This window comes from Camarhynchus parvulus, chromosome 5, assembly GCF_901933205.1.
Source record: "Camarhynchus parvulus chromosome 5, STF_HiC, whole genome shotgun sequence".
Classification (NCBI taxonomy): Eukaryota; Metazoa; Chordata; class Aves; order Passeriformes; family Thraupidae; genus Camarhynchus; species Camarhynchus parvulus.
The window spans coordinates 60,664,011-60,688,138 of NC_044575.1; the positions used below are offsets into that span (position 1 = coordinate 60,664,011).

Below are 24,128 nucleotides of genomic sequence, written 5' to 3' on the forward strand. Positions count from 1 at the left end.
GAGCCTCATTTTCCACAATTTAATCTGGGGATGGCAGTGAAACATAAACTCCAAGATGTAGGAATTTGAAAGAATAACTTGGGATTAATCAGACTCAGGAAAAACTGATGGATAAAGAGCCAGCGTGGGAATATTTCATGGAAACCACAACCCCTGCTCAGTTCTTATTGCCTAACATCTCCTGCTGTCCAGCAGGATGAGGAATTAGGAGCTAATTCTCTCCTGGGGGTCAGGGAGGGAGCATTGGATCAGCCTGGATTGGATCAGGAGATGCACGTGGATTTATTTGGAATTTCGTGTTTGAATTTGAATTTCTGACATTTGGCTCTGAGGTTTTGTTGTCATTCCTCAGCTCAGGAATATTAATTTGCTGGGATTTACATGGGGGTGAGGTGGGGAAGGGGAATTGGGAGTGGAAAACAGCTTGGAATAAGGAAAAGGTGAGGAGGAACTTGGTGTGAAAAGAAACCTCAGTGTTTTAATTGACCCAGCAGACAGTGCCAGCCAGCCCAGAGGAAAAGCCACATCCCTAAATCCCTGCAGACACAAATTCCATGTGGCATGGCATCATAATAAAAATAATAATAATAATATCCCCTCCCATTTTTATTTATAGAAGACGATGCCTGGGAGCTGCAAGATGTTGTACAAAGTCTCATTAAAACACTCCAGGTGGTTTTTTTTCCCTTTTCCCTCTCATGTCTGTGGCCCTGTTAATGCTGAGAAGGAACCACAATGAGAAGAAACTATTAAATAAATGAAGCTCAGCTCCTTCCTAGCCCCAGTTTTATTATTTCTCCCTTATTATTTCTGCTAAATGGGAAAAACTCCTTTAGAAGGAAAAAATCTCCATTCCAGTCTTGGGTTTATCTCTGCTGCAAGTGATGCTGAGTTGAGGAGTGAAATGTGAGAGAAAAGCAGAGTTTGGGTTGACTTTGTGTGTTTATTTCTCAGCATTTTGCCTCATTTCTCTCTCACTTCGGCTCATTTTGCTGTTGTGGGTCAGGATTTTCACACAGCAGCTGAGGAGAGAAGAGAATTTGCTGGAAATAGAAACTTCCATGCCAGGCAGGAAAAGCATTTGGTAAATGGAGTTCCCATCTTGTGCCAGGTGCACCCCGAATCCCAGGATTCAACAATAATCCCCCAGTCTGACCCAGAAATAAATCTTCCCTCAAAGCACCAGCAGGGCTCCGAGGAAATTTTTTTCCTTTTAAATTTCGCTAAATTTCATTGTCTTTATCTGAGTGTGCCTTTGTTGTCTGTGCTTCATTCCATGAATGAAGCATCTCCATGAATTTTTTTCTGGATGTTTTCCTATTTTTGTGGCTGCTGGCCACCCACACCTGGCTCCAAAGGTGGAGAGGCACTTGGGACAAGGAAACTGTAGATGTGTTGGAGGAGGCCATGGAGCTGCTCCAGGGCTGGAGCCCCTCTGGAGCCAGGCTGGGAGAGCTGGGAATGTTCCCCTGGAGAGGAGAAGCTCCAGGGAGAGCTCAGAGCCCCTGGCAGGGCCTGAAGGGGCTCCAGGAGAGCTGGAGAGGGACTGGGGACAAGGGATGGAGGGACAGGACACAGGGAATGGCTGCCAGTGCCAGAGGGCAGGGATGGATGGGAGATTGGGAATTGGGAATTCCTGGCTGGATTGAACAGGACAAGGGGAAATGGCTTTAAACTGGAAGAGGGTGGATTGAACGGGATATTGGGAAAGGAATTCCTGTCTGGGAGGGTGGGGAGGGGCTGGGATGGAATTCCCAGAGAACCTGGGGGTACCCCTGGATCCCTGGAAGTGTCCAATAGACAGGTTGGATAATGGGGCTTGGAGGAGCCTGGGACAGTGGAAGGTGTCCCTGTCCATGGAAAGGATGGGAATGGGATGGGATTTAAGGTCCCTTCCGCCCCAACCATTCCAGGATTCTCTGGTTCTAAGGTGTGTCCTCCATCCAAGCAAGAGAGGAAAATGCTGGATGACATCCTTGAAGGACACCTGCACATCAGATTGGGACACAGGGAGAGCCACAGAAACGTTTTCCAGGGCTTAAAGTCGAGAGCACTGACAGGGCTGGGAAGGGTGTCAGGCTGTGTGAAAATCATGGAATATCAGAATTGCTGAGATTGGAAAAATCCTGTTAAACCATCGAGTCCAACCCTCCCCCAGCACTGCCAAGGCCACCACTGCCCTGTGTCCCCAAGTGCCACATCGACAGATCTTTAAATCCCTGCAGGAATGGGGACTCCATCCCATTCCTGGACATCCTGTTCCATTGATTCCCTCCTGAGGGAATCCCATTCCCATCTTTGATCGGATCCCTCCTTCTTTGCCATTGTAACAGCAGCACATTCTTAATTCCATTTGACCCTGCCTGTGTGGCTTTCACCTTCTGGGCAGTGGAAACCTCATCCTTGGAGTTAATTTTTCCGAGGGGTGGGATTCCCTGTCAGTTGAAATAGAAAATAATGACCGTGCTCAACACAGCAGCACAAAAGCTCTTCCTGGACAAAAAGCTCTCCAGGGAAATCCCTTTTTAAGGCCAGGATTGCTGGAAGTACCTCTGGATTATCCCTTTAAAAACTGTGCGTGAACTGTAGGCGTGGCTGCTAAAAAAAAAAATATTAAGGAATAAAAACAGGAGGAGGAAGCTCAGATTGGGAAATTAATGAACTTTTGTTGCTTTTTTAATTAAATAAAAATCCTGGGATTTTGTTCTCTACACCTGCCTTCCTTCTGCTTTCCTGTTCTTTATCCCAAAGCTATTTTTGGGAATTTCCCTTGGGGTTTAGAGGAGTAAAGGATAAAATTAAGGCTGGTTGGACATCAGCACCTCTGGAATGTCCCCAGATTCCACCAGTTGAAATGTGAGCAGGGCCCCCATGAGCTGCTGAGCACCAGAGCCTGGGAAAAGCTCTGGGATTTTATTCCAGAGGTGGAATTGGGGTTTGGTGGCAGTGACAGTCATCACCCAGGAGAGTGAGCCATGGCACATTTGGACTTGTGGTCTCTGCCTGGAATCTTCTGGGATTGGTTGGGAATTCTAAAATCCTAAAATGTTGGATTTTCCATGAAACTGGCGCAAGGATCTTTTTTTCATCCCTTCTTTCCTCTCTGTATCCTGGGAAGGGCTCCCAGGAAACAGAATTGAATAAATTTCGGGATGTGGGTCTGGCACGTGTGGTCACTGCCTGGAATCTTCTGGGACTAGTTGGGAATGCCAAAATCCTAAAATGTTCATTTTTCCATGGAATTGGCAGAAGGGGCTTTTTTTTTTTTTCCCCCATCCTTTTTTATTTTACTTTGTATTCTTGGAAAAGCTCCCAGCAATTGGGAGAATGGAATAAATTTAGGGATGGGGGTCTGGCACATGTGGTCATTGCAGGGAATCATCTGGGGTTGGTTGGGAATTCTAAAATCAAAAAGTGTTGGATTTTCCATGAAACTGGCACAAGGAGCTTTTCCCCATCCTTCTTTTCATCTCTGTATCCTGGGAAAACCTCCCAGGAAACAGAATGGAATAAATTTAGGGATGGGGGTCTGTCACGTGTGGTCACTGTGTAGAATCATCTGAGGTTGGTTGGGAATTCTAAAATCCTAAAATGTTGGATCTTCCATTATATTGGAGGAGGAGGGTTTTTTCCATCTGTTTTTTTCCTCTCTGTATCCTGGGAAAAGCTTCCAGCAAGTGGGAGAATGGAATAAATTTTGGGATGTGGGTCCACGGTGGCCTTGGCAGTGCTGGGACAACACCTTGCCTCGATGATCTCCAAGGGCTTTTCCAGCCTCAATAATTCTGATTTTCCATTTTTTTTCCTGGCTGGAGAATTCCAAAGGTCTTGGCAAATATCCTCAGGCATCTCCTCCATGGAGAGAAGCCCTCTGTGATGGGATTTCAAAAGGTTTTAAGCAAGCAAACCTGATCTCCTCATCCAGGGTGTTCCTACAGCCATAAATTCCCAGTGTGCTCCTTAAATGTTTACAGCTCTGGGAGTGAATGTGGGGGAAAGTCGAGCTTTGGAGTTGAATAAATCCATTTATTTTTATTATCTGCCACAGGCTCAGGCCTGTGAGCTCTTCCCAGGCTGGAGGGTCATGGATGAGTTCATAAAAGGCTCTCCAATAAAAACGGAGATGGTTTATTGATCCTTCTGCCCTTTCGTCCGGACTTCCTGGAATTTTTGTGAGCAGGAATTTGATTTTGAAGGGAGTTTGCTGCTCTGGAGGACATCATGAGGAACCTGTTGGGCACCACGTGTCTGGAAGGATTTATCAGAAGGGATTTCAGGAGATGGGATTCATCTGATCCCTCTCCTTGTGTTCGGGTGGACATATTTTTCCCCAGTTTTGTCCTGGGGGTTCTGGGGACAATGGCTGGACATGAGCCCAGGTGTGGCCAGGTGGAAAAGAGGCCAAAGGCACCTGGATTGGATCAGGAATTTTGTGGGAGCAGGAACAGGGAAGGGAATGTCCTGATTGTCCCCTGTGCTGGAGCTGCTGGAGCACCTCAACCGCTGCGTCCAGTTCTGGACCCTTCAGCTCTGGAAGGACCTGGAAGGGCTGGAGCATGTCCAGGGCAGGGAATGGAGCTGGGAAGGGGCTGGAGAATCCCTGAGGGAGCTGGGAAGGGGCTGGAGAATCCCTGAGGAGCTGGGAAGGGGCTGCAGAATCCCTGAGGGAGCTGGGAAGGGGCTGGAGAATCCCTGAGGGAGCTGGGAAGGGGCTGGAGAATCCCTGAGGAGCTGGGAAGGGGCTCAGCCTGGAGCAAAGGAGGCTCAGGGGCCCTTGTGGCTCTGCACAGCTCCTGCCAGGAGGGCACAGCCGGGGGGGTCGGGCTCTGCTCCAGGGAACAGGGACAGGAGCAGAGGGAACGGCCTCAGGCTGGGCCAGGGCAGCTCAGGGTGGGCACAGCAGGAATTTCCCCATGGAAAGGGGGCTCAGGCCTTGGCACTGCCCAGGGAGGGTTGCAGTGCCCATCCCTGCAGGTGTCCCCTGGAGGTGGCACTGAGAGCTCTGGGCTGGGGACAAGGTGGGCATTGGGCACGGCTGGGACTCTGATCTTGGAGCTCTTTTCCAGCCTCAGGGATTCTGTGAGGTTTAGATTGGATATTTGGGAAAATTTCCTCCCTAAAAGGGTTCCCCAGCCCTGGCACAGGTACAGGGTGGAGTCCCCATGCCTGGAGGGATTTCAAATCCCTGTGGATGTGGCACCTGGGGACACGGGGCAGTGGTGGCCTTGGCAGGGATGGGGAATGGTTGGATGAACTTCGACGTCTTTTCCAACCTTCACGATCCATGATTCCATCAATATCTTTCCTCTGGAGTGCCCATCCCTGGAGGTGCCCAAGGAATTTCTGGAGGTGGCACTCAGAGCTCTGGGCTGGGGACAGGATGGGGCATTGGGCAGAGCTTGGACTTGGTAAACTTGGAGCTCTTTTCCATCCTCGGTTATTCTGGGATTCCCCTGGAGACAAGGATAAAGGTTATTCTTACTCTTGATTGGCAGAAGTTATTAATTACTAAAGCTGATAATTGTTTTGGCAGGGTTTGTGCTGTACTTTAAATATTGTTTTAGATCCTGGCTGATAACACACGACAAGATCTGGGGACTTTTACCAACATTTTCTTTTTGGCAGAGAAAAAGTTGAATTTTTCCAAGTTTTTTCTCCTCTTGGAGGGGGAGGAAACCAAGAGGAGAAGGATGAGCTCACAGCGGTTTCTTCTGTTCCAAAGGTGTTTTGCTGTCCTTGAAATGTGTTTTAAGACATTTTTCCTGCTGCATTAAGGAACTGGGACTGGGATTTTTAGATCTCTGTCCAGTCTGATAAATTATTTTGGGAATTTTTATAGGATCCTGATGTAGTTTTGAGGTATTTAAGGGTGGGAGAAAAAGTGTTGGAGGGAAATGCATCCCATACTGGAAGAAATCCAGCCTTTAGGGAAATCCTGAGCTGCAACAAAACTTCTGAGCCACCCCAAAAGCAGGAATGGGGATAATCCGGTGTGGAAACGTTGGGAATGGGGATTGGGAGAATGGCTGAGTCTCATGTACAAAGAGGGAAGATTTCCAAAGGATCACTTTGGGGCAGGAAAACTCAGCAAGGCTATTTTTTTTTTTGTTTGAGGACAGCTTTGGCACAAGAATTAAACTTTTTAAAGGCCCTGGAAAGCACCCAGCTGCAACATTCCAAGGATTTACAATATCTTTGGCAAGTGCAGAGCCCACTGGGGCTTGTGGCAGCTTCTCTGAAGGGTTTAATTTATATCCCAGTCCTTGTCTGGCTTGTGACAAGACTCCTGAATTCCCATTTTCTTGTGGGATGGGGCAGCCCCAATCCACTGCTCCAGCCATGCATCCATACCTTGGCAAGCTGGCATTTTGGAGCTTAGGAAATATTTTGGCTTTTTTCCCCTTTTTCTTCTGCCTGGGGTTTTAAAAGTGACAAAATTCCAGCTGCTAAATTGTCCCTGTTTCTTCTTGGTCAAATTCCTGCAGTTTTTGGAATTACACCCTCGCTTGAACATGTTGGGATCTCATCCATGATCCATCATCTATATCCCCTAAAAATCAGGGAAGAAGCATCTTTCCATCAGGAAAAATGGAAGGACACAGCAACTTCTGCCTCCAAACCCAGTGACACCACTGGCACAGCTCCTGGTTTTTCCTGGGAGCTGAGGGTGGGAGGTTGTGAAATTTCCATCCCTGGAGGTCTTCAGTCCTTGGAAAACCCGTGGCGTGAGCTGGAGATCGGAAAAGGAACCTCCTGAGCTCAATCCCACCTGGATATTTCTTGGAATTACGGGGAGGTTTGTGCTGGAAGAGATCTTAGAGATCATCTATTCCCAGCCCCCAACGTCTTTCCTCCCGGTGCCGCCGATTTCCGTGGAATCTTTCCTTCTAAAAGCCGCTAAAAGAGGAACCACGCTGAGTTTCTCCCTCTTTGATCTCCCCTTCATCTCTTTAACGGATCAAATTTGGAGCAAGTTGTAAACTGAAATTTTCATCATTCAAAGGAATCCAAACCTCCCCCTCCTTCAAAAGAGCAGCTCCGAAGGAGCCGGGAGCTAATTAAGCCGAGCACACGGAAAAACAGGAATAAAAAACCCTTTTCTTTGCAAAATTAGCAGCAGTTTCTAAAAGTAGAGACAAAACCTGAAGTCTCTCTGTGGGATTTGCATTTAAATTGGAAGAGGGAATGCATCTGGCCTTGGAAGTGCCAAATAATTACTTGATATTAAAAAGTTTGGAGATGCTTTAGAAGAACACGTTTGACATCTTAATTGTTCGGTGAGCTGCTGGTAGTTCAGGATTTTAAAATCTTCCAGCTCAAACCGTGTTGACAGGAGCAGAACGTGCTGGTGCTGAAATGTTGGGAATGTGGAACTTTTTTTAGCAGGAATTTGTTTCAAGACTGCCTTGGGATGCGAAGGGAACTCTGGGGAAGCAGCATTTTCTCTGTTACCTCAGAGTCTTTTCCTCATGGATTGGGAAGTGTTGGAAGAGGCTGCTCGGGGTGGGATGGAGTCAAAATCCCTGGAATTGTGCCCAGAATGTGTGGATGAGGACAAGGGGTAGTGGTGGCCACAGAGGTGGTACTGGTTGGTGGCTGGACTTGGTGATCTCAGAGGACTTCTCCAGCATGAACAATTCCATGATTCTAAATGCCCAATTTAAGGAATTTGAATTGTGTGAGTGGTCCCAGCCGCAGTGTCGTCCCTAAAACCTCAGACTATTTATTACATTACTCTCTTCTTTTTTTAATGTTTTCTGAATTATTTTTGATTTCCTTCCAACCCAGACCGGTCCTTATGACTGGAATTGCATCCAGGTCTGGGCTTCTCAGGACAAGAAAGGTGTGGATGTGTTGGAGGAGGCCACGGAGCTGCTCCAAGAGCTGGGAATGCTCCCTTGGAGAGGAGAAGCTCCAGGGAGAGCTCAGAGCCCCTGGCAGGGCCTGAAGGGGCTCCAGGAGAGCTGGAGAGGAACTGGGGACAAGGGATGGAGGGACAGGAGCCAGGGAATGGCTCCCAGTGCCAGAGGGCAGGGATGGATGGGAGATTGGGAATTGGGAATTCCTGGCTGGGCTGGAATTGCCAGAGCAGCTGTGGCTGCCCCTGGATCCCTGGCAGTGCCCAAGGCCAGGCTGGACATTGGGGACACCCTGGGACAGTGGGAGGTGTCCCTGCCATGGCAGGGCTGGCACTGGGTGGGATTTATGGACACTTCCAACCCAAATCATGCTGGAATTCTGTGCTACACTTTGATTATGCTGAGCTGGTATCCACAAACTCTATTATTTGGGGTGTGGCTTTGCTCTTCTATTCATAATTTAGTTTTACAATTAAACCAGAAATCTGCAATTTCCTCTCCATTATTTTCCTCTCCAATATTTTTCTGGTCCATGACAGCAAATGTGAATTTTTGGCAACCACAAATCTGATTTTTTCCCATTTTTTATCCACAGAACAATGCCAAAATGTATTTTCATGTAAAGAATGAAGTTTAATGACTGCACTGGGATAATCACCAGTGAAAAGATCTTTTGGACAGTTGTTAAAGTGTTTGGATAAGGGAATTTAAGGGAATCCTGGAGAATGTTAAAGACAGACACAACTTTATTGCCCATAGCCAAAATAAACAAAAATTTGGTGTCTCTTCGGAGCTTGGGATAAAAATTTGGATTTTCCTTCTATTGATTTGATAGCAGTGGACAGGTTACTGCCAAGACAACAGGGAAGGATTTCTGTGGGTTTTTATTCAGTGTGAGTGAGGGTTTTGGACAGTAAATGGATAAATTTAGGCTGGAAATCCAGATAAAAATTAAATACGGACTGTAGAGCTCTTCCCATGTGGGGTACTGGAGCAGATTTTGTTGTTCCTTCCATTATCACTTCATTCCAGGATGGTTTGGCCAGGTTGGATGGGGCTTGGAGCAACCTTGGATAGTGGAAGCTGTCCCTGATCGTGGGATTGGGACTGGATTCATTTCCAACCCAATCCATCCTGGAATTCTGGGATCTTTGGCCGTTTCCCTGCTGTGTCTCTCTAGTTCATTGTCCTTAAAAAAATAGGTGAAGAATCTTTTCCAGGATCACAAACTCTTTTTCCCACATGTGACAAGGAAACAGGAAGGGATCAGGAACACCCAGACACCAGGAAAGGTTTCTTGGGCTTCTCTGCCCCAGCCCACAGTGAGATCCAGGAGATCACAGAATTCCCAGTGATTTTAGAGGATCCTGGAAGCGAGGTGGGGCTGGGCATGAAATTATTGGAATATGGGAAATTTCCCACTCTGGGTGCTCAGGACAAGGGCCAGGCTGGATTCTGAGCTCTCCAAACCTCCAGCATCTGCTCTGAGACCATGCAGGGCTCCACATCTGCTTGGGTGAAGTTCTCCTCTGCTTCACTGTGAATGGGTCAAATCAAAATTGCTGACAAAAGTGAAGGGAAACAACCAAAATTACTCCAAACCTGCTCTGGGGAGGGCACAGAAGGTGCCTCAAAGGGCCTCTGACTGCTCCAAGAAGGTTAAAACCAGAAATTTGGAGTTTTGCTGCTCCATGGCCCTGTTGTCTCACATTAGACAGGGACAGAACCATCAGCAACCACAAATCTGAGCATTCCCTGTGTCCTGCATCCATTTGGGAAGCAGCCAGGGGTCCATAGTTCTCGTGTCAAAGCCTAAAAATGGTACAGAAAACCGTGCAGAACTTGATGTATTTAGTGGGGCTGTTTGAGCCATTGGAAATTGGTGAGGCAGGAACATTCTGAGGCATTAAAGGAAAATTTGGGGTTGATCAGGGAGGGGGTGGGAAAAAAAAAAACAACTGAACCTGATGAATGCAAATAGGCCTTGCTTGAGATCCTGAACTGCATTTTATTACTTTGAAAATATAATTAATGAGGGAGGGCAGGGACTGTTTGTGAGGAGTTTGAGGACAAAAGTTGTTTCATCTCGGGTTGTTTGATCACATCTCCTCATTCTTTGGGGCCTCTTTGGTGTGAGGCTGGCACTTTGCTGAGTCTCAAAGAACAGTTTCAGATTTATTTGCACATTTGCTGCTCCTTTGCAGCTCCGTGGGCTGGTGGCGTTCCCAAAAATCCACTGGGAGGGGTCTGCAGCAGCATCTCCCACATTTTGCTGGTTCATCAGAGAATCCTGGAATGGTTTGGGTGGGAAGTGACTTTGGAGATGATTCCATCCACCCCTGCCATGGCAGGGACACTTCCCACTGTCCCAGGGTGCCCCAATGTCCAGCCTGGCCTTGGGCACTGCCAGGGATCCAGGGGCAGCCACAGCTGCTCTGGGCATTCCATCCCACCCTTCCAGCCAGGAATTCCCAATTCCCAATATCCCATTAAATCTCTTTATGTTTATAACCATTCCCCCTTGTCTCTGCCTGTGTAAACCCCCTTAACCTTTAATTTCTCTTTAATTTCTGTGTCACACCCCATGAAAACTTCTCAGCACATAACTGACACCACAGAGACAAAATCTATGGCAGGTCCCAATTTTCTTTGCATTTTGGAATGCCCTCCTGGAAACAGAGGTCCAGGAATCTACATCTGAGGAAAACCCAAGCCACTGTTTTATGGGATTTCTGGATGGAGGAGATTATACAAAAACCCTTTTTTCCTTTACCTGCTGGGTTTGTTTCAAGCTCAGCTCAGGTGTTCCCAACGTGGTGTTAATCAGGAAGCTCTGAAGGGATTTTGGAGACCTCATCCAGAGTCATGGAATGGTTTGGGTTGGAAGAACCTTAAAGACCATCCTCTCCCAGCACCCTTCTGCTTGCAAAAACAGCTTTGACTGAAATTTTGACGTTCTGCCCCCTTTTCATACCTTATAATTCATGTTTTTCCACAAAGGAAAGTTACCCTGACTTCTCTGCTAGACTTTGTTCAGTTCTAGGCAGGAGAAACTGCTGAAAATTCAGAAATAAAAATAGTTTATTGAGGTTATGAGCAACTAATTTGGGCTGAAACGTCGCGCTGGTCGTGCCCATCGAGTTCTTTTTTGGTTTTCCCCTGCCTGAAAAGGATCTGCATAAAATATTGAGGGGTTTTTGTGCATGTAAGCATTGTTTGTGCTGTTATTTCCACACACAAAAACAAAAAAAAAGCTCAGCTCGTGCCTCAGAGTTTAATTCTGTGGCAGTTTCCAACTGGTTCATCCTCGTGATTCCAACTCGGTAGTGCTGATTCCTGGGAATTGGCTGAGAACTTCCCAAGGGAAGGAGAGCTGCTCGGCAAAGAGGAGTGCAAAAAAATTCCATTCTTGATTAAAGCCATGGAACTCCCTTAAATAAATATAAGCAAATGAATAATGTAAATAAATTAAATAATTAATGAATAAATAAAATCAACCGGTCGGATGCTTTTAAGATGTGGTTGGAACTGAGGAGCAGCATCTGAAATGACGTTTTTCCTAGAAAAATACCAAATTTTCCATTCTCTCCTTAAAAATGTTGCCTTCCTCAATGGAAGAAGCCTCTCCTACCCTGTGGGACTGAGGGTAAATAGCTCAAATTTTGGCTTTCCCCCTCTACTTTGAAAAGACAACCTAATAAATAAATAAATAAATAAATATTAATTCTTTTCCAAGCTCTGGAAGTGTTAATTCTCTTCCAGGTGGTGGGAGTGCTCGTTCAGTGTGGAATTTGCAAGTCCTTGTTTAAGGAGCAACTGAATTACCAAAATTGAGTCGGAATTAGCAAAACTGCCTCGGAATTTGCAAAATTGCGTTGGAATTAGCAAAACTGAGTTGGAATTAACAAAATTGAGTTGGAATTAACAAAACTGAGTCTGAACGCACAGTTTCACCGCTCGTGGATGGAGCAGACAGATTTTTTAGTATGTCCAAAGCATGGAAAGTCTAGAATCTTCCAGGGCCTGAAGGGGCTCCAGGAGAGCTGGAGAAGGACTGGGGACAAGGGATGGAGGGACAGGAGCCAGGGAATGGCTCCCAGTGCCAGAGGGCAGGGATGGATGGGAGATTGGGAATTGGGAATTCCTGGCTGGGCTGGAATTGCCAGAGCAGCTGTGGCTGCCCCTGGATCCCTGGCAGTGCCCAAGGCCAGGCTGGACATTGGGGCACCCTGGGACAGTGGGAGGTGTCCCTGCCCATGGAAAGGGTGGAATGAGATGGGATTTAAGGTCTCTCGCAATCCAAACCATTGTGGGATTCTGTGAAATGGATCCAGGACAAAGGGAATGGGGAAAGGAACCCAGGGAATTGTGAACCCTCTCTGTAGAAATCTCCATAAATGTTGGATATCAATATTTATCAATATTTAGTACTTCTATCCAGTCTGCAGATTTGTACAATTTCTAACTAATATTTTTGGTTTGGGTCCATCCATATGGAAAAAAACACTTGGATAAACCCATAAACCTCCTTTGGCACGTCTCTATAGGGAAAAAAATGGATTTTGGGATTGTGTCAGGAGCATTTTATATTCAGTTCATCAAAAAAATCTCTGTCCTTGAAAGGTTAAATGCCTGATCCTGAAGCATTCTCCCCCCCAAAAAAATCAGGATCATCCCAACCCTCAGTTGATGTCAGTGGGGGTGGAATTTTGGAGAGTTTTAGGTTCATTTACAGGAAATTGAGGTGAGTGAGATACAGGAATATTTCATTCCTGGAGACTGAGGATGGAATGCCAGGATAAGAGGCTCCTTTATAAGGAAGAAGATGGTAAATGAGGTTTTCCAAAGCTGCTGTGTCCCTGCTCTGGAGGTTATCCCTCAAAAAATTCCCGTCTGGAACCCTGAGATTTCCTTATCTCTGGTGGGAGGTGGAGAATTAATTGGATTTGCACCAGAGGCTTGGATAGTCTTGGATGCAGGAGAGATTCCAGATGGATTGGAGCTGACCCCACTGGTTGTGTCAGTAATTTTAGGGTGATATTTCCCTTTGTCTGGTGCTCTGACAGGACAGGGATAAGGAAAAGCCTGGAAATCCCTCCAGAGATGGAAAACAACCCCTGAAATCTCAGGAATTATTTTGGTTGGCAGCAGCTCAGCCTGATTTAGGTGCTGGGACTTTCTAGTTTTCATTGTGGAGGTGACAGCATTTCACAGCTGTCTTATCTGTGATGGAATTTAATCAGGGTTTCGGATCCTAGGAAAAATTATCCATGTGTTTAACATGTGCTTTGGAAGGTGCAAGGGTTAGGGTTAGGAGTTCCACCAAAAAATCCCAGAATTATTGGGGTGGGAAGAAACCCTCAAGTTCATCCTATTCCATCGCAGGAGCAAGGACACCTCCCACTATCCCAGGTTGCTCCAAAAAAAACCAAACCTGATCTTGAATTTTTCCAGGATTGGAGCATCCATTGGTTCTCTAGGGAATCCGTGCCAGTGTTTCACCCTAAAAATCATAAAATCATATTTCATATATAAAAATATTATATAAAATATTATATATTTCAGATATAAAAATCATATAATCAATTTCTGCCTGATATCTCATTTATTTCCACACCAAAAAAAAAGCTCAGCTCATGCTCAGAGTTTCATTCTGTGCCAGTTTCCAACTGGCTCATCCTCGTGATTCCAGGTTGGTGCCATGCAGATTCCTGGGAGTAAAATCAAATCCTGTGGCTGCTGCCCCTTTAAAAATCATATTTAGGCCTCCAGTGTGTCTCTCTGGTTTTTTTAAAGTTTTTTAAGCCTTCTGATGTTTACATTCTTGCAACAAACTTTTTAATGCACTTTATGTAAATAACTCATTGCTTTGCATTCTTTTGTGGAGGAGGAGAAATTTGGTGGCCTGTTGGTTTGTCCAGTGTCACTGGAGAGGTGGCACTGTCACCCTCCAATCCACTATCACATTTGGAAATCTGTAAATGTTGGAGTCAGAATTAAACTTGCCTTTTTTTTTAACCTTGGAGAGTTGCGCGTCCGCGTCGTTTTATTTTGTGCCCCACAGCAACACCTGTGAAGCCAAATTTCCACTCTATTATAGAAAATTTCTCTTCTTTTTTTTTTTTTTTTTTTGTTGTTGTTCCAGCCTTAAAAAAAGGACGCTTTTGGATCACCCCCGACCCGTACCACAAGGACGACAACATCCAGATCGGGCGGGAGGTGAAGATCTCGTGCCAGGTGGAAGCCATTCCCCCGGAGGAGCTCACCTTCAGCTGGTTCAAGAACGGGCGGCCCCTGCGCAGCTCGGAGAGGATGGTGATCACCCAGACCGACCCCGACGTGTCCCCAGGCACCACCAACCTGGACATCATCGACCTCAAGTTCACGGATTTCGGGACCTACACCTGCGTGGCGTCCCTCAAGGGAGGCGGCATCTCGGACATCAGCATCGACGTCAACATCTCCAGCAGCACGGGTGAGGGCAGCTCCTGGGCTGGGTTGGTGGGGTGAAGGCATCCCGCGGTGGGGAGGGATCCCAGCACATTCCAGGGGCTGCAGGGAGCTGGAGAGGGAATGTTCATCAGGAGCTGGTGGAAGGAAACGGGGAGCGGGTTCAAACAGAAAGAGGGGAAATTTGGGTGGGACGTTGGGAATTGGGAATTCCTGGCTGGGACAGTGGGGAGGGGCTGGGATGGAGTTCCCAGAGCAGCTGTGGCTGTCCCTGGATCCCTGGAAGTGCCCAAGGCCAGGTTGGAAAGGGTTTGGAGCAGCCTGGGATGGTGGGAGGTGTCCCTGCCCATGGCAGGGGTTGGAATGAGATCAGTGTCAATCCCAAACCACTCTGGAATTCCCTGACCCTTGATCAGGGAATCAGAGAAACAGAGAAATTCTTGGTTTTATTTTCATCCAGTTTTTATTTTCTCCTCAATCCTTTTGAGGGGGGTTGCTCACGGAGACAAATCCCACGTGCCCAGGCTGCCAGTGCCTGCTGTGTCACCCTTCCCCAAAAACAGGGATTTGTTTTCCAGCCTATTGCTATTTCCAGCTACATTTGCCAGTGGAACAGACAGCTCAGAGATAATTAAATACCTGTGAGGTTGTGACAACAAATAGCTGGGCTGGAAAGGGGAAACCCTGCCAAAAACCCTCCTGCGCAAAGGTCTGGGCTTTTTCTCTCCTTAATTGGAGAGTGGAGAATCCCCCTAATTAGAGAAATTGGAGGGTCTAAATTAGGGGGAGCTGGAGCCATAAATGGGGTGGGGACAGAGAAATTCTTGGTGGAGCCTCATTGTTTTGTTCACTGTTCCTCAAATGTGATCGGGGCTGAGTTGGTTTGGTCAAACAACAGAAACCTGAGGAAGTTCCCTGTTGGATCATTTTTGGTCATGGAGCTGCTCCAGGGCTGGAGCTGCTCTGGAGCCAGGCTGGGAGAGCTGGGAATGCTCCCCTGGAGAGGAGAAGGCTCCAGGGAGAGCTCAGAGCCCCTGGCAGGGCCTGAAGGGGCTCCAGGAGAGCTGGAGAGGGACTGGGGACAAGGCATGGAGGGACAGGAGCCAGGGAATGGCTGCCAGTGCCAGAGGGCAGGGATGGATGGGAGATTGGGAATTGGGAATTCCTGGCTGGGCTGGGATTGCCAGAGCAGCTGTGGCTGCCCCTGGATCCCTGGCAGTGCCCAAGGCCAGGCTGGACATTGGGGCACCCTGGGACAGTGGGAGGTGTCCCTGCCATGGCAGGGGTGGCACTGGGTGGGGTTTAGTGTCTCTTACAGCCCAAACCATTCCATGATTCCATGATTTTGCTATCAGGAAAGGAACTGTGAGGACTCATAGAGGACAAGAGCCAACTTTGGAATGATGGATGAGCATTCCATGCAGACTTTGTCACCTGCCTGCCCAGGTGGAACAAACAGTGCTGGGTGTGCACTCATGCATCCAATAACTACTGAATTCCCTGGACTTCCTTGGGAATCCTCGGGAAAACTGATGGGATTTCCTGGAGGCAACCATTAGTTGGCCATTCCTATCAGCTCGCCACAATCCCTGCAGGAAATGATGAATTCTGTCACCCCTTAAACTTACTGTCCTGGAACGCTCCAGAAAATCAGGAAAGGGGAAAAAATCATGGAATTTGAGCTCAGCCTTTTGCAGCATCCTAAAAGGAATTCTGCTCTTGGAATGACTTCATCACCCAGCCAAGTGGAAGCTGAAATAGTTGCAGTGCTTTGAAGGTCATTACTGATTCATCAAGATTCATTACTGCTCTGCTAATTAGGAACAGAAGGCCCAGGCACAAACACATTTCCCAAATGCCACGACTTGCAGGGCTTTATTAACATCCCTCTGGATGTCTGGGATGGGGGGGAATTTCCTCTTCCTGATGTTTGTGCAGCTCCTCCTGGAGTGGGGCCGTCAAATCCTAAGGAAGGAGGAAATCCGTGAATTCTCCATGAGGTTGGGAAGGGACGTGTGGCTCTGGAATTGCCCTTGTTTTGCAGGAATATGTTTTTCCCCTTGACATTTTCAGCAGGAAAAACCACGGATTTGTGTCCTGAGTATCTTACATAAATGGACCTGAAGTAATCCCCTCGCTGCTCCCCCCATATCTCAGTAAAATAGGTCAGTGAAGAGCGGGAATCAAGACTCAAACGTGGAATATCTGCCCTAGAAAAGCCCTGTCATCCATAAAACCCACCCTGGGCAAATGTTACTGAGAGCCAGGCTGGGGTTTTCGGGATATGTGGGATCGTGCCATGGAAACCTGGAGGCAGAAGATGCTAAAAAAGCAACAAGATGTTAAAAAAGCAACGAAAAGCTCAATAAAGTGGGTTTGTGGTAAGCGAAAAAAAAAGAGGTGGATTGGAGGGTGTCAGCCTGTGCAAGGGATTTTTTCTCTGCCTCAGATGTTGGATTTAAGGAGGAAGAATCAGCTTTGGGACTGGGACAGTTTGCTCTATTCAGGGCACTGTTTTTATTCCCAAAAATCATCATTTATCCCTTCTGGCTCGTTCCCTTTCCACCTTTTCCCTGGAGACATCATTGAGCAGGGAAGAGATTTGGTTTTTTGGGGTGTTTTCCTTTATTTTCTGGCTTTGCTGCTCTGAATTGCCACGGGAAGGTCTGGAGGAAGTGCTGATCCCTCTTTTCCTAAGGGAGCCCTTCCTGTGGCTCATTTCCACCCCGTGTGGGCACAGCCAGATGTCCCACATGGAAAAACATCAGACAAATTCCTGCCCTTGGGATGGCCCTGAGGATGTGCTGAGCTTGTACCACCTCAGGATGGGAACATCCCGGAGCGGGACGCGGACTTTGGATGAACACACGGCGGCCTGGAGGCCTCCAGATCTCATGGAATCATGGAATTGTGGAATCAGAACATTATGGAACCATGGAATTATGGAATTAGAGAATTATGGAATCATGGAATTATGAAATCACAGAATTATGGAATCATGGAATCATGGAGCTGTTTGGGTTGGAAGGGCCACCTTCCGCTATCCCAGGTTGCTCCAACACTTCCAGGGATAAATTTGGCTTTCCAGAAGTTCTGCTACATCCAGGCAGAGAAATTCCTGGAGAGCTGCTCCGTGTGAGGCTCTGCAATATGAAAAGGGCTTCCCTGTCAAGCTAATCAGCTCTCCATTAAATAATGAATTAATTAAAGCTCCGGGCTGCTGTTCCAGGACCTGCAGCCTTGATCCGGTGGTGCCCCAGGACTCCTCTGGTCATCCTGTTCCTGCTTTGATGAGACATAAAAGAGACCTTGATTCCAGCTCCAAATGTTTATTGGAATCACAGGCCTTGCATAACGAGGATGTGGGGTTTGGGAGGTAATTAGTGGCTAATTGAGATATTTGTAAACCTTAAGCACCATCCAGCGCGGTCATTGATGGCAGAGGCCTTTGGTTATTGCAGCAAATGGATGGCTTTGGTGAGCTGTTATCCTTGGGATTTATCTTGGGAAGGAGCAGGGAGCAGAAGGGACAGGAAAACGTTGCATTTTGTTACAAATCTCTGTCTTTTATGGTTCTGGTTTCATGCTTAATGTGCAGAGCTTTTCTTGTTGATTCCATCCTTGGGAGGCCCTTCTGTCCTGCTCACAATCCCTTGGGGAATCAGGAGGAAAAATCCACCATCCATGGATTGACTCCAGCAGGATTTCTGGGAGCTGACACCCCTGTGAGGCTGAGTCCCTTTGTTCTCCTCCAGAGGGCTGCGGATGGACTCCTCATCCCATGGTTCTCCTCATCCATGGATGCTCCTCAGCACGGCTCCTGCAAAAACACTGGAATTCATTTCCCTAATTTCCCGCTGGCTCTGCATGTTCTGGGTTTTAAATGTTCCTCTTTCCTCTGGCTGCAGAGCAAGGTGGTGGTTTGGGGCTTTAGTGCTGTGTTCCAAGCACTGATCTTGGAATTATTTCCCTGCCTGAGCAGAATTTTTGTCCAAAAATCAGGATCATCCCAACCCTCAGGATTGGAGCCTTTGTCCCAGGCCTCGTCATCACTTCAGAGTGAGAGGAAATGGCCTCAGAGGTGGCTTAAATTGGATTTTAGGGAAAATTCCTTCTCAGAAAGGATGGAAAGGCTGTTCAGGGGAGTTCCCTTCCCCGGAAATGTTCAAAAAATGTGTGCATGTGGCACCTGGGGCCATGGGTTGGAGGTGACCGTGGTGCTGGTTGATGGTTGGACTTGGTGATCTTGGAGGGCTTTTCCAATTTAAAGGCTTCTGTGATTCCACAAAATCCATGGTGGATATTGTGTCCTCATGTGCAGTTAGGAGTGGTTTGTGCTCCAGAAAACATGGAATTTCCCCTTTGGAATTGGGACATTGCCTGAGGGGACACAGGAGCTGGAATGATAGGAAAGCACCTGTGAAATCCAGCCAGGAATTCCTGACAGGCCGCTCCATTTCCCTTCCACACCAGGGCCTTGATGGACCCTCTTCCATGGGGATGAAAGGGTAAAGGAAATTCTCCTAAGTTTTCTTGGCTTCAGCTGCTTTTCCAATCATTTTCCTGGCTCAGCAAATCTCCCCCCGGGCTCTTCTCTCACCTCTGGGTCCCTTCCAGCAGCAGCTCCTCGGTGTTCCCCAACATTTCTCCCAAAAAATCAGAGCAGCTGAGCAGTTCCAGCCTCTGTTTACAGACAGAAGCAGCGTAATTATCCCTCAGGAATAATTATCCCTCGCTGCCCTTCCTGGGTGGAATGATCTTGCTCAAATCTATTTTGTGCCCCGGCTCAGCCCTGTCTTAACTCCGGCATCACGTCAGGGCATGAATCATGAGCTGGGCCCAAACTGCAGCTCTCAGGCACAGGATGATTAATCCTGGCCACTCAGCCCTTCAAATTCATAAATATTGCACAAGTAGGACACACAAATAACTTTGTTCTCCCTTCCAGCCGGCACAGCGTGGATCCCTCAATATTCCTGAGCCAGGCTGGGCTTGAATTCCTTGGATAATGGCAATTCCAACAGCTCCTTGGGGAGATTCTCTCTGGGTGATCTCCAGTTTTGGATGATTTCATGATGTGCTGCTCAAACACTCCTTTGCCATGCTTGATCCTAATTATCAGGGTGAATCCATAAGGAGCAGCCTGGCCACATTATCGCAGGATTTTTCACTGTCGCTGACAGGGATTGCTCCAAGGAAATGTTTTCCTGAAGGTTCCCAAGGACGCAGAGTGACAGCAACCCCCAAAATCCCCAGGGAAGAGCTCAGCAGTTGTGAGGCCACCACTTGTGGGGGCTCCTTGTCCCCCTCTGATTGTGCTGGAATCATGGAAATAATGGAATTGTTTTGAGAGCCTGTCCAGCCTCCATGGGCAGGGAGGTTTTAATGGGATCAGAGCGCCGCTGAAGGATTTCTCTGTCTGCAGCTTCTTGCCTCTGCCAACGGCTCTCTGGCATTTAATTAATCTGTCTGATCCGTTAATTAAGCTGGAATTTGATCCATCAGGACTTCAGAGAGCTCGAGTAGAACTAACAACACCCTGAATACACAAGGAATAAACATATTAGGCTCAGGAATTTTGGTGTTTTTTTTTTTTTTTTCTCAGAAATAGCTGTCTTGTCCTGTCCCCGTTCTCCTTGAGACCATGCTGGATCATGGATCCTCTGGAATTGCACTGGAACTGCCACAGGAGAGCAGCTGGAAGAGTTCCTGTCTGGTTTTACTCTCTCCAGCAGCAGGAATGTCTGTCTGGAGAGCAGAACAAAGAATCAGAGGACAGGAGAGCAGTGACCTCCTGCCACCTCACCTCGTGCTGGATCAGCAGCTCAGGGAGGCTGAGTTGTCTCAGATATTTTATTTAAAACCAGAATTGGACACAGATCAGCAGAACCTGCTCACCACGGGCCACTGCCCACTCACAGGGTGACAGCGTGGCTTTAAATCGGTGCTACCCAAGTGTCACCAAGGCTCTTTGTTCTCCAGGTGTCACCAAGGCTCTTTGTTCTCCAGGTGTCACCAAAGCTTTTTGTCCCCCGAGTGTCACCAAAGCTTTTTGCTCTCCAAGTTTTGATCTCCAAGTGTCACCAAAGCTTTTTTTCCTCCGAGTGTCACCAAAGCCTTTTGTTCTCTGGGTGTCACCAAAGCTTTTTGTCCTCTGTCACCAAAGCCTTTTGTTCTCCAGGTGGTGTCACTTTTCCAAGTGTCACCAAAGCTTTATGTTCTCCCGGTGTCACACTCCACTTCAGGAAACTGCTGAGAGCGTGAATTTATTTTAGAACCCCTTGGTGCAGCAATAAGGGAACATTTGTTGTTTCTGCTTAGGATCAGGAAAATCATGAATTTGTCCTTTTCCCAGGCAGTGGACTGCAGGAATGAGGGAACATTTCTTGTTTCCACCTAGGATTTGGGTACCTTTCCATTTCTCAAAGCAGGGGCAGAGCTGCCCTTTCCTCGGAGCAGCCTCTGGAGCTGCAGGAGCCCTCGGGAAGAGGCTGAGCCCTCCAGGGCTCTCCTTGTGCCACAGCAGCACCTGCTGGGAGACAGCAGCTGGCACAGCTGGTGACTGCCTGGTGGCACCTGCCTGGCACCCCTTGCTGCCCACCCCACCGGCAGCACCTTGGCTGGCACACCCTTGGTTCATCCATGCTCCGTTCCTCCTGGATTTGGGCCCCTGGAGCCGCCTTTGCCTGCTCAACCTTGCACAAGTGGTGGAAAGAGAAGAAACGGCTTCAAATTGTGCCTGGAAAGGGTTTAGTTGTGTATCAGGGAGAATTCCTGCCTGGAAAGGGTTAGTTGGGTATGAGGGAGAATTCCTGCTTGGAAAAGGTTTAGTTGGGTATGAGGGAGAATTCCTGCTTGGAAAGGGTTTATTTGGATATCAGGGAAAATTCCTGCCTGGAAAGGGTTTAGTTGGATGTCAGGGAGAATTCCTTTCCTGCCTGGAAAGGGTTTAGTTGGGTATCAGGGAGAATTCCTGCCTGGAAAGGGTTCTCCAGCCCTAGGCAGGGGTGAAGTCCCCATCCCTGGTGGAATTTAAAATCCCTCTGGATGTGGCACTTGGGGCAGTGGTGGCCATGGAACAGTTGGACTCAATGATCTCAGAGGATTTTCCAACCTGAACAATTCCATGGTTCCCTGCTCCTAACCTTGCTCACCCAGACTCCCCATTCCCTGCTCTGGGGTCTCCCAAAATCTTTGGGGGAAAAAAAACCCATCCAGGTTTTATTTTCTCCTCAATCCTTTTGAGGCGGGTTGCTCACGGAGACAAATCCCACGTGCCCAGGCTGCCAGTGCCTGCTGTGTCACCCCCAAAAACAGGGATTTGTTTTCCAGCCTGTTGCTATTTCCAGCTACATTTGCCAGTGGAACAGACAGCTCAGAGATAATTAAATACCTGTGAGGTTGTGACAACAAATAGCTGGGCTGGAAAGGGGAAACCCTGCCAAAAACCCTCCTGCGCAAAGGTCTGGGCTTTTTCTCTCCTTAATTAGAGAGTGGAGAATCCCCCTAATTAGAGGGTCTAAATTTGGGGGAGCTGGGACAATAAATGGGGTGGGGAGCAAACAATTCTTGGCGGGACCTCATTGCTTTGGTCACTGTTCCTCAAACGTGACCCAGAGGTACAGCCAGGCTTGGATTGATGGCATTGTCCATGGAATTCTTCATCCCTGAGCAAAGATTTGGGACTTCTTCTCCCTATAATTAGAGAGTGGATAATCTCCCTAATTAGAGGGTCTTAATTTGAGGGAGCTGGAGCCATAAATGGGGTGGGGGCCAGAGAAATTCTTGGTGGGACCTCACTGTTCCTCAAATGTGATCAGAGGTGCAACCAGGCTTGGATTGATGGCATTGTCCATGGAATTCTTCATCCCTGAGCAAAGATTTGGAACTTCTTCTCCCTATAATTAGAGAGTGGAGAATCTCCCTAATTAGAGGGTCTGAATTTCAGGGAGCTGGAGCCATAAATGGGGTGAGGTACAGAGAAATTCTTGGTAGGGCCTCACTGTTACTCAAAAGTGACCCAGAGCTGCAGCCAGGCTTTGGATTGATGGCATTGCCCCTGGAATTCTTCATCCTAATGGATGGCCTTGTCTCTCCTGTCCCCTCTGCTGCTTCCAGGAAGAGCAGGAATAAATCCTGGGAACCGTAACGAGCTCTCAGCTGCTTGGCAGTGACAGGCACTGCAAAATGCCACGGGAGATGAGGAGTCAGGGATTGGAGGGATCTTTCCATCTGGGACACTGACAGAGCCTTCCTTATCAGCTGTCACCACCCTCGTGGTGCTGCTCCTTATCTCAGCAAGGTGCAGCTTTTTCTGCTGTGCTGCTATCTCTGCTTTTTCAGGAAAAAACGGTGGGAAAAGAGGGGGAATGATTGCACTTGCACAGGGGATTTTTGTTGTGGATCTGCTTTCCCACCCCCTCCAAACATGGGCGTGCTTCCTGTGTTTTTCCCAAGTTCCCCACCTTGTCCCAGCTGGAATGGCGGATTCCCAGGTTGGGATTGGATAGCTCCGACTGGGATTGGATTCCCAGGCTGGGATTGGATAGCTCCGACTGGGATTGGATTCCCAGGCTGGGAATTGGATTCCCAGACTGGAATTGGATTCTCAGGCTGGAATTAGATAGCTCAGACTGGGATTGGATTCCCAGGCTGGGATTGGATAGCTCAGACTGGAATTGGATGCCCTGGTTGGGATTGGGTAGCTCAGACTGGGATTGGATTCCCAGACTGGAATTGGATTCTCAGGTTGGGATTGGATAACTCAGACTCGGATTGCATTCCCAGGCTGAGATTGGATAGCTCAGACTGGGATTGGATAGCTCAGACTGGGATTGCATTCCCAGGCTGGGATTGTATTCCCAGACTGGGATGGGATAACTTTTTGCTCACCCTTTGCTCTCACACAGCCTGGAGATGTTGGGATCTGGAAGAGGCTGCCAGCACCACCTATCCAGGGATAGCTCCACAGGGACAATTCCCAGAGGGACAATTCCCAGCCTGGCCCCAGCTGGGGCTGCAGCAGAGCTGGGTGGGCTGGCCCAGGGCTTTTCCCTCAGGATATTGGGATCAGGGATCTCATCCCAGTGACCCCTCAGCTCTGGAGGGCAGTGAATCCCTGAGCCAGGGCAGGCTGAGATTCCCAGGGAAGCCTGAGGAGCCTCCAGCATCCATCCAGCTGGGAAAGGCCTGGATCCCACCAGTCCCAGCCAGGAGCAGATCCAGTGCACAGGCTGGGAAAGGACAAATCCAGGATTTTTCCTGATCCACACAGGCCTCTGTCATATTTGCTCTCAACTGAGAAGACACAAGCCAGGGGAGCTGGAAAATCCTGGCTGCAGGCAGGCACCTTTCCCTATAAACTGTATTTTTCTTCTTGGAACAGCACCTTTCTCCCACTTTGGTCCATGATTTCACAGTGCTCCATCTCCCCTGGGAATTTTCTTGTGCTCAGAACCTGCTGTGGCACAAAACCACATAACTGAGAATTAATCATGTTTTATTAGTATTGGAAATGTTCTATTAAGCAGCTGTTGTTTATTTCTTTTTAATTTTTCCTAATTTTTTTTTTAAGTATAAAATAATTTTTCCTTCCATTCGCTGTGGAAAAAGCTCTTCCCATGTCTGCCTGTCTCACCTGACGGGAGCTATTAAAGCCTTCAAAACAGCTGAAAGCAGCACTTTGGTTCCTGTGAAAGCCCCAGATTTCAACTCTGATTCCTACCAGGCTTGTCAGGGCTGGAGGCAGGGAGCAGATCTCGGGGAAAGCTGGAATTGCTTCTCACTGGGACGAGTTTGTTGTTTCTGTCCCTTGGGGGT

The 24,128-nt window shown here is 47.9% G+C and overlaps 1 protein-coding gene across 2 annotated transcripts in view; it reads left to right on the forward strand.

Moving 5' to 3' along the window:
• MDGA2 (MAM domain containing glycosylphosphatidylinositol anchor 2) overlaps positions 1–24,128 on the forward strand; it is a 222,433-nt gene that overhangs the window by 125,641 nt on the left and 72,664 nt on the right. For both annotated transcript variants that reach the window (XM_030949844.1, XM_030949845.1), the window contains one exon: positions 14,005–14,334. In XM_030949844.1, the coding sequence (XP_030805704.1) occupies positions 14,005–14,334 (330 nt within the window). The remainder of the gene's footprint in view (positions 1–14,004; positions 14,335–24,128) is intronic.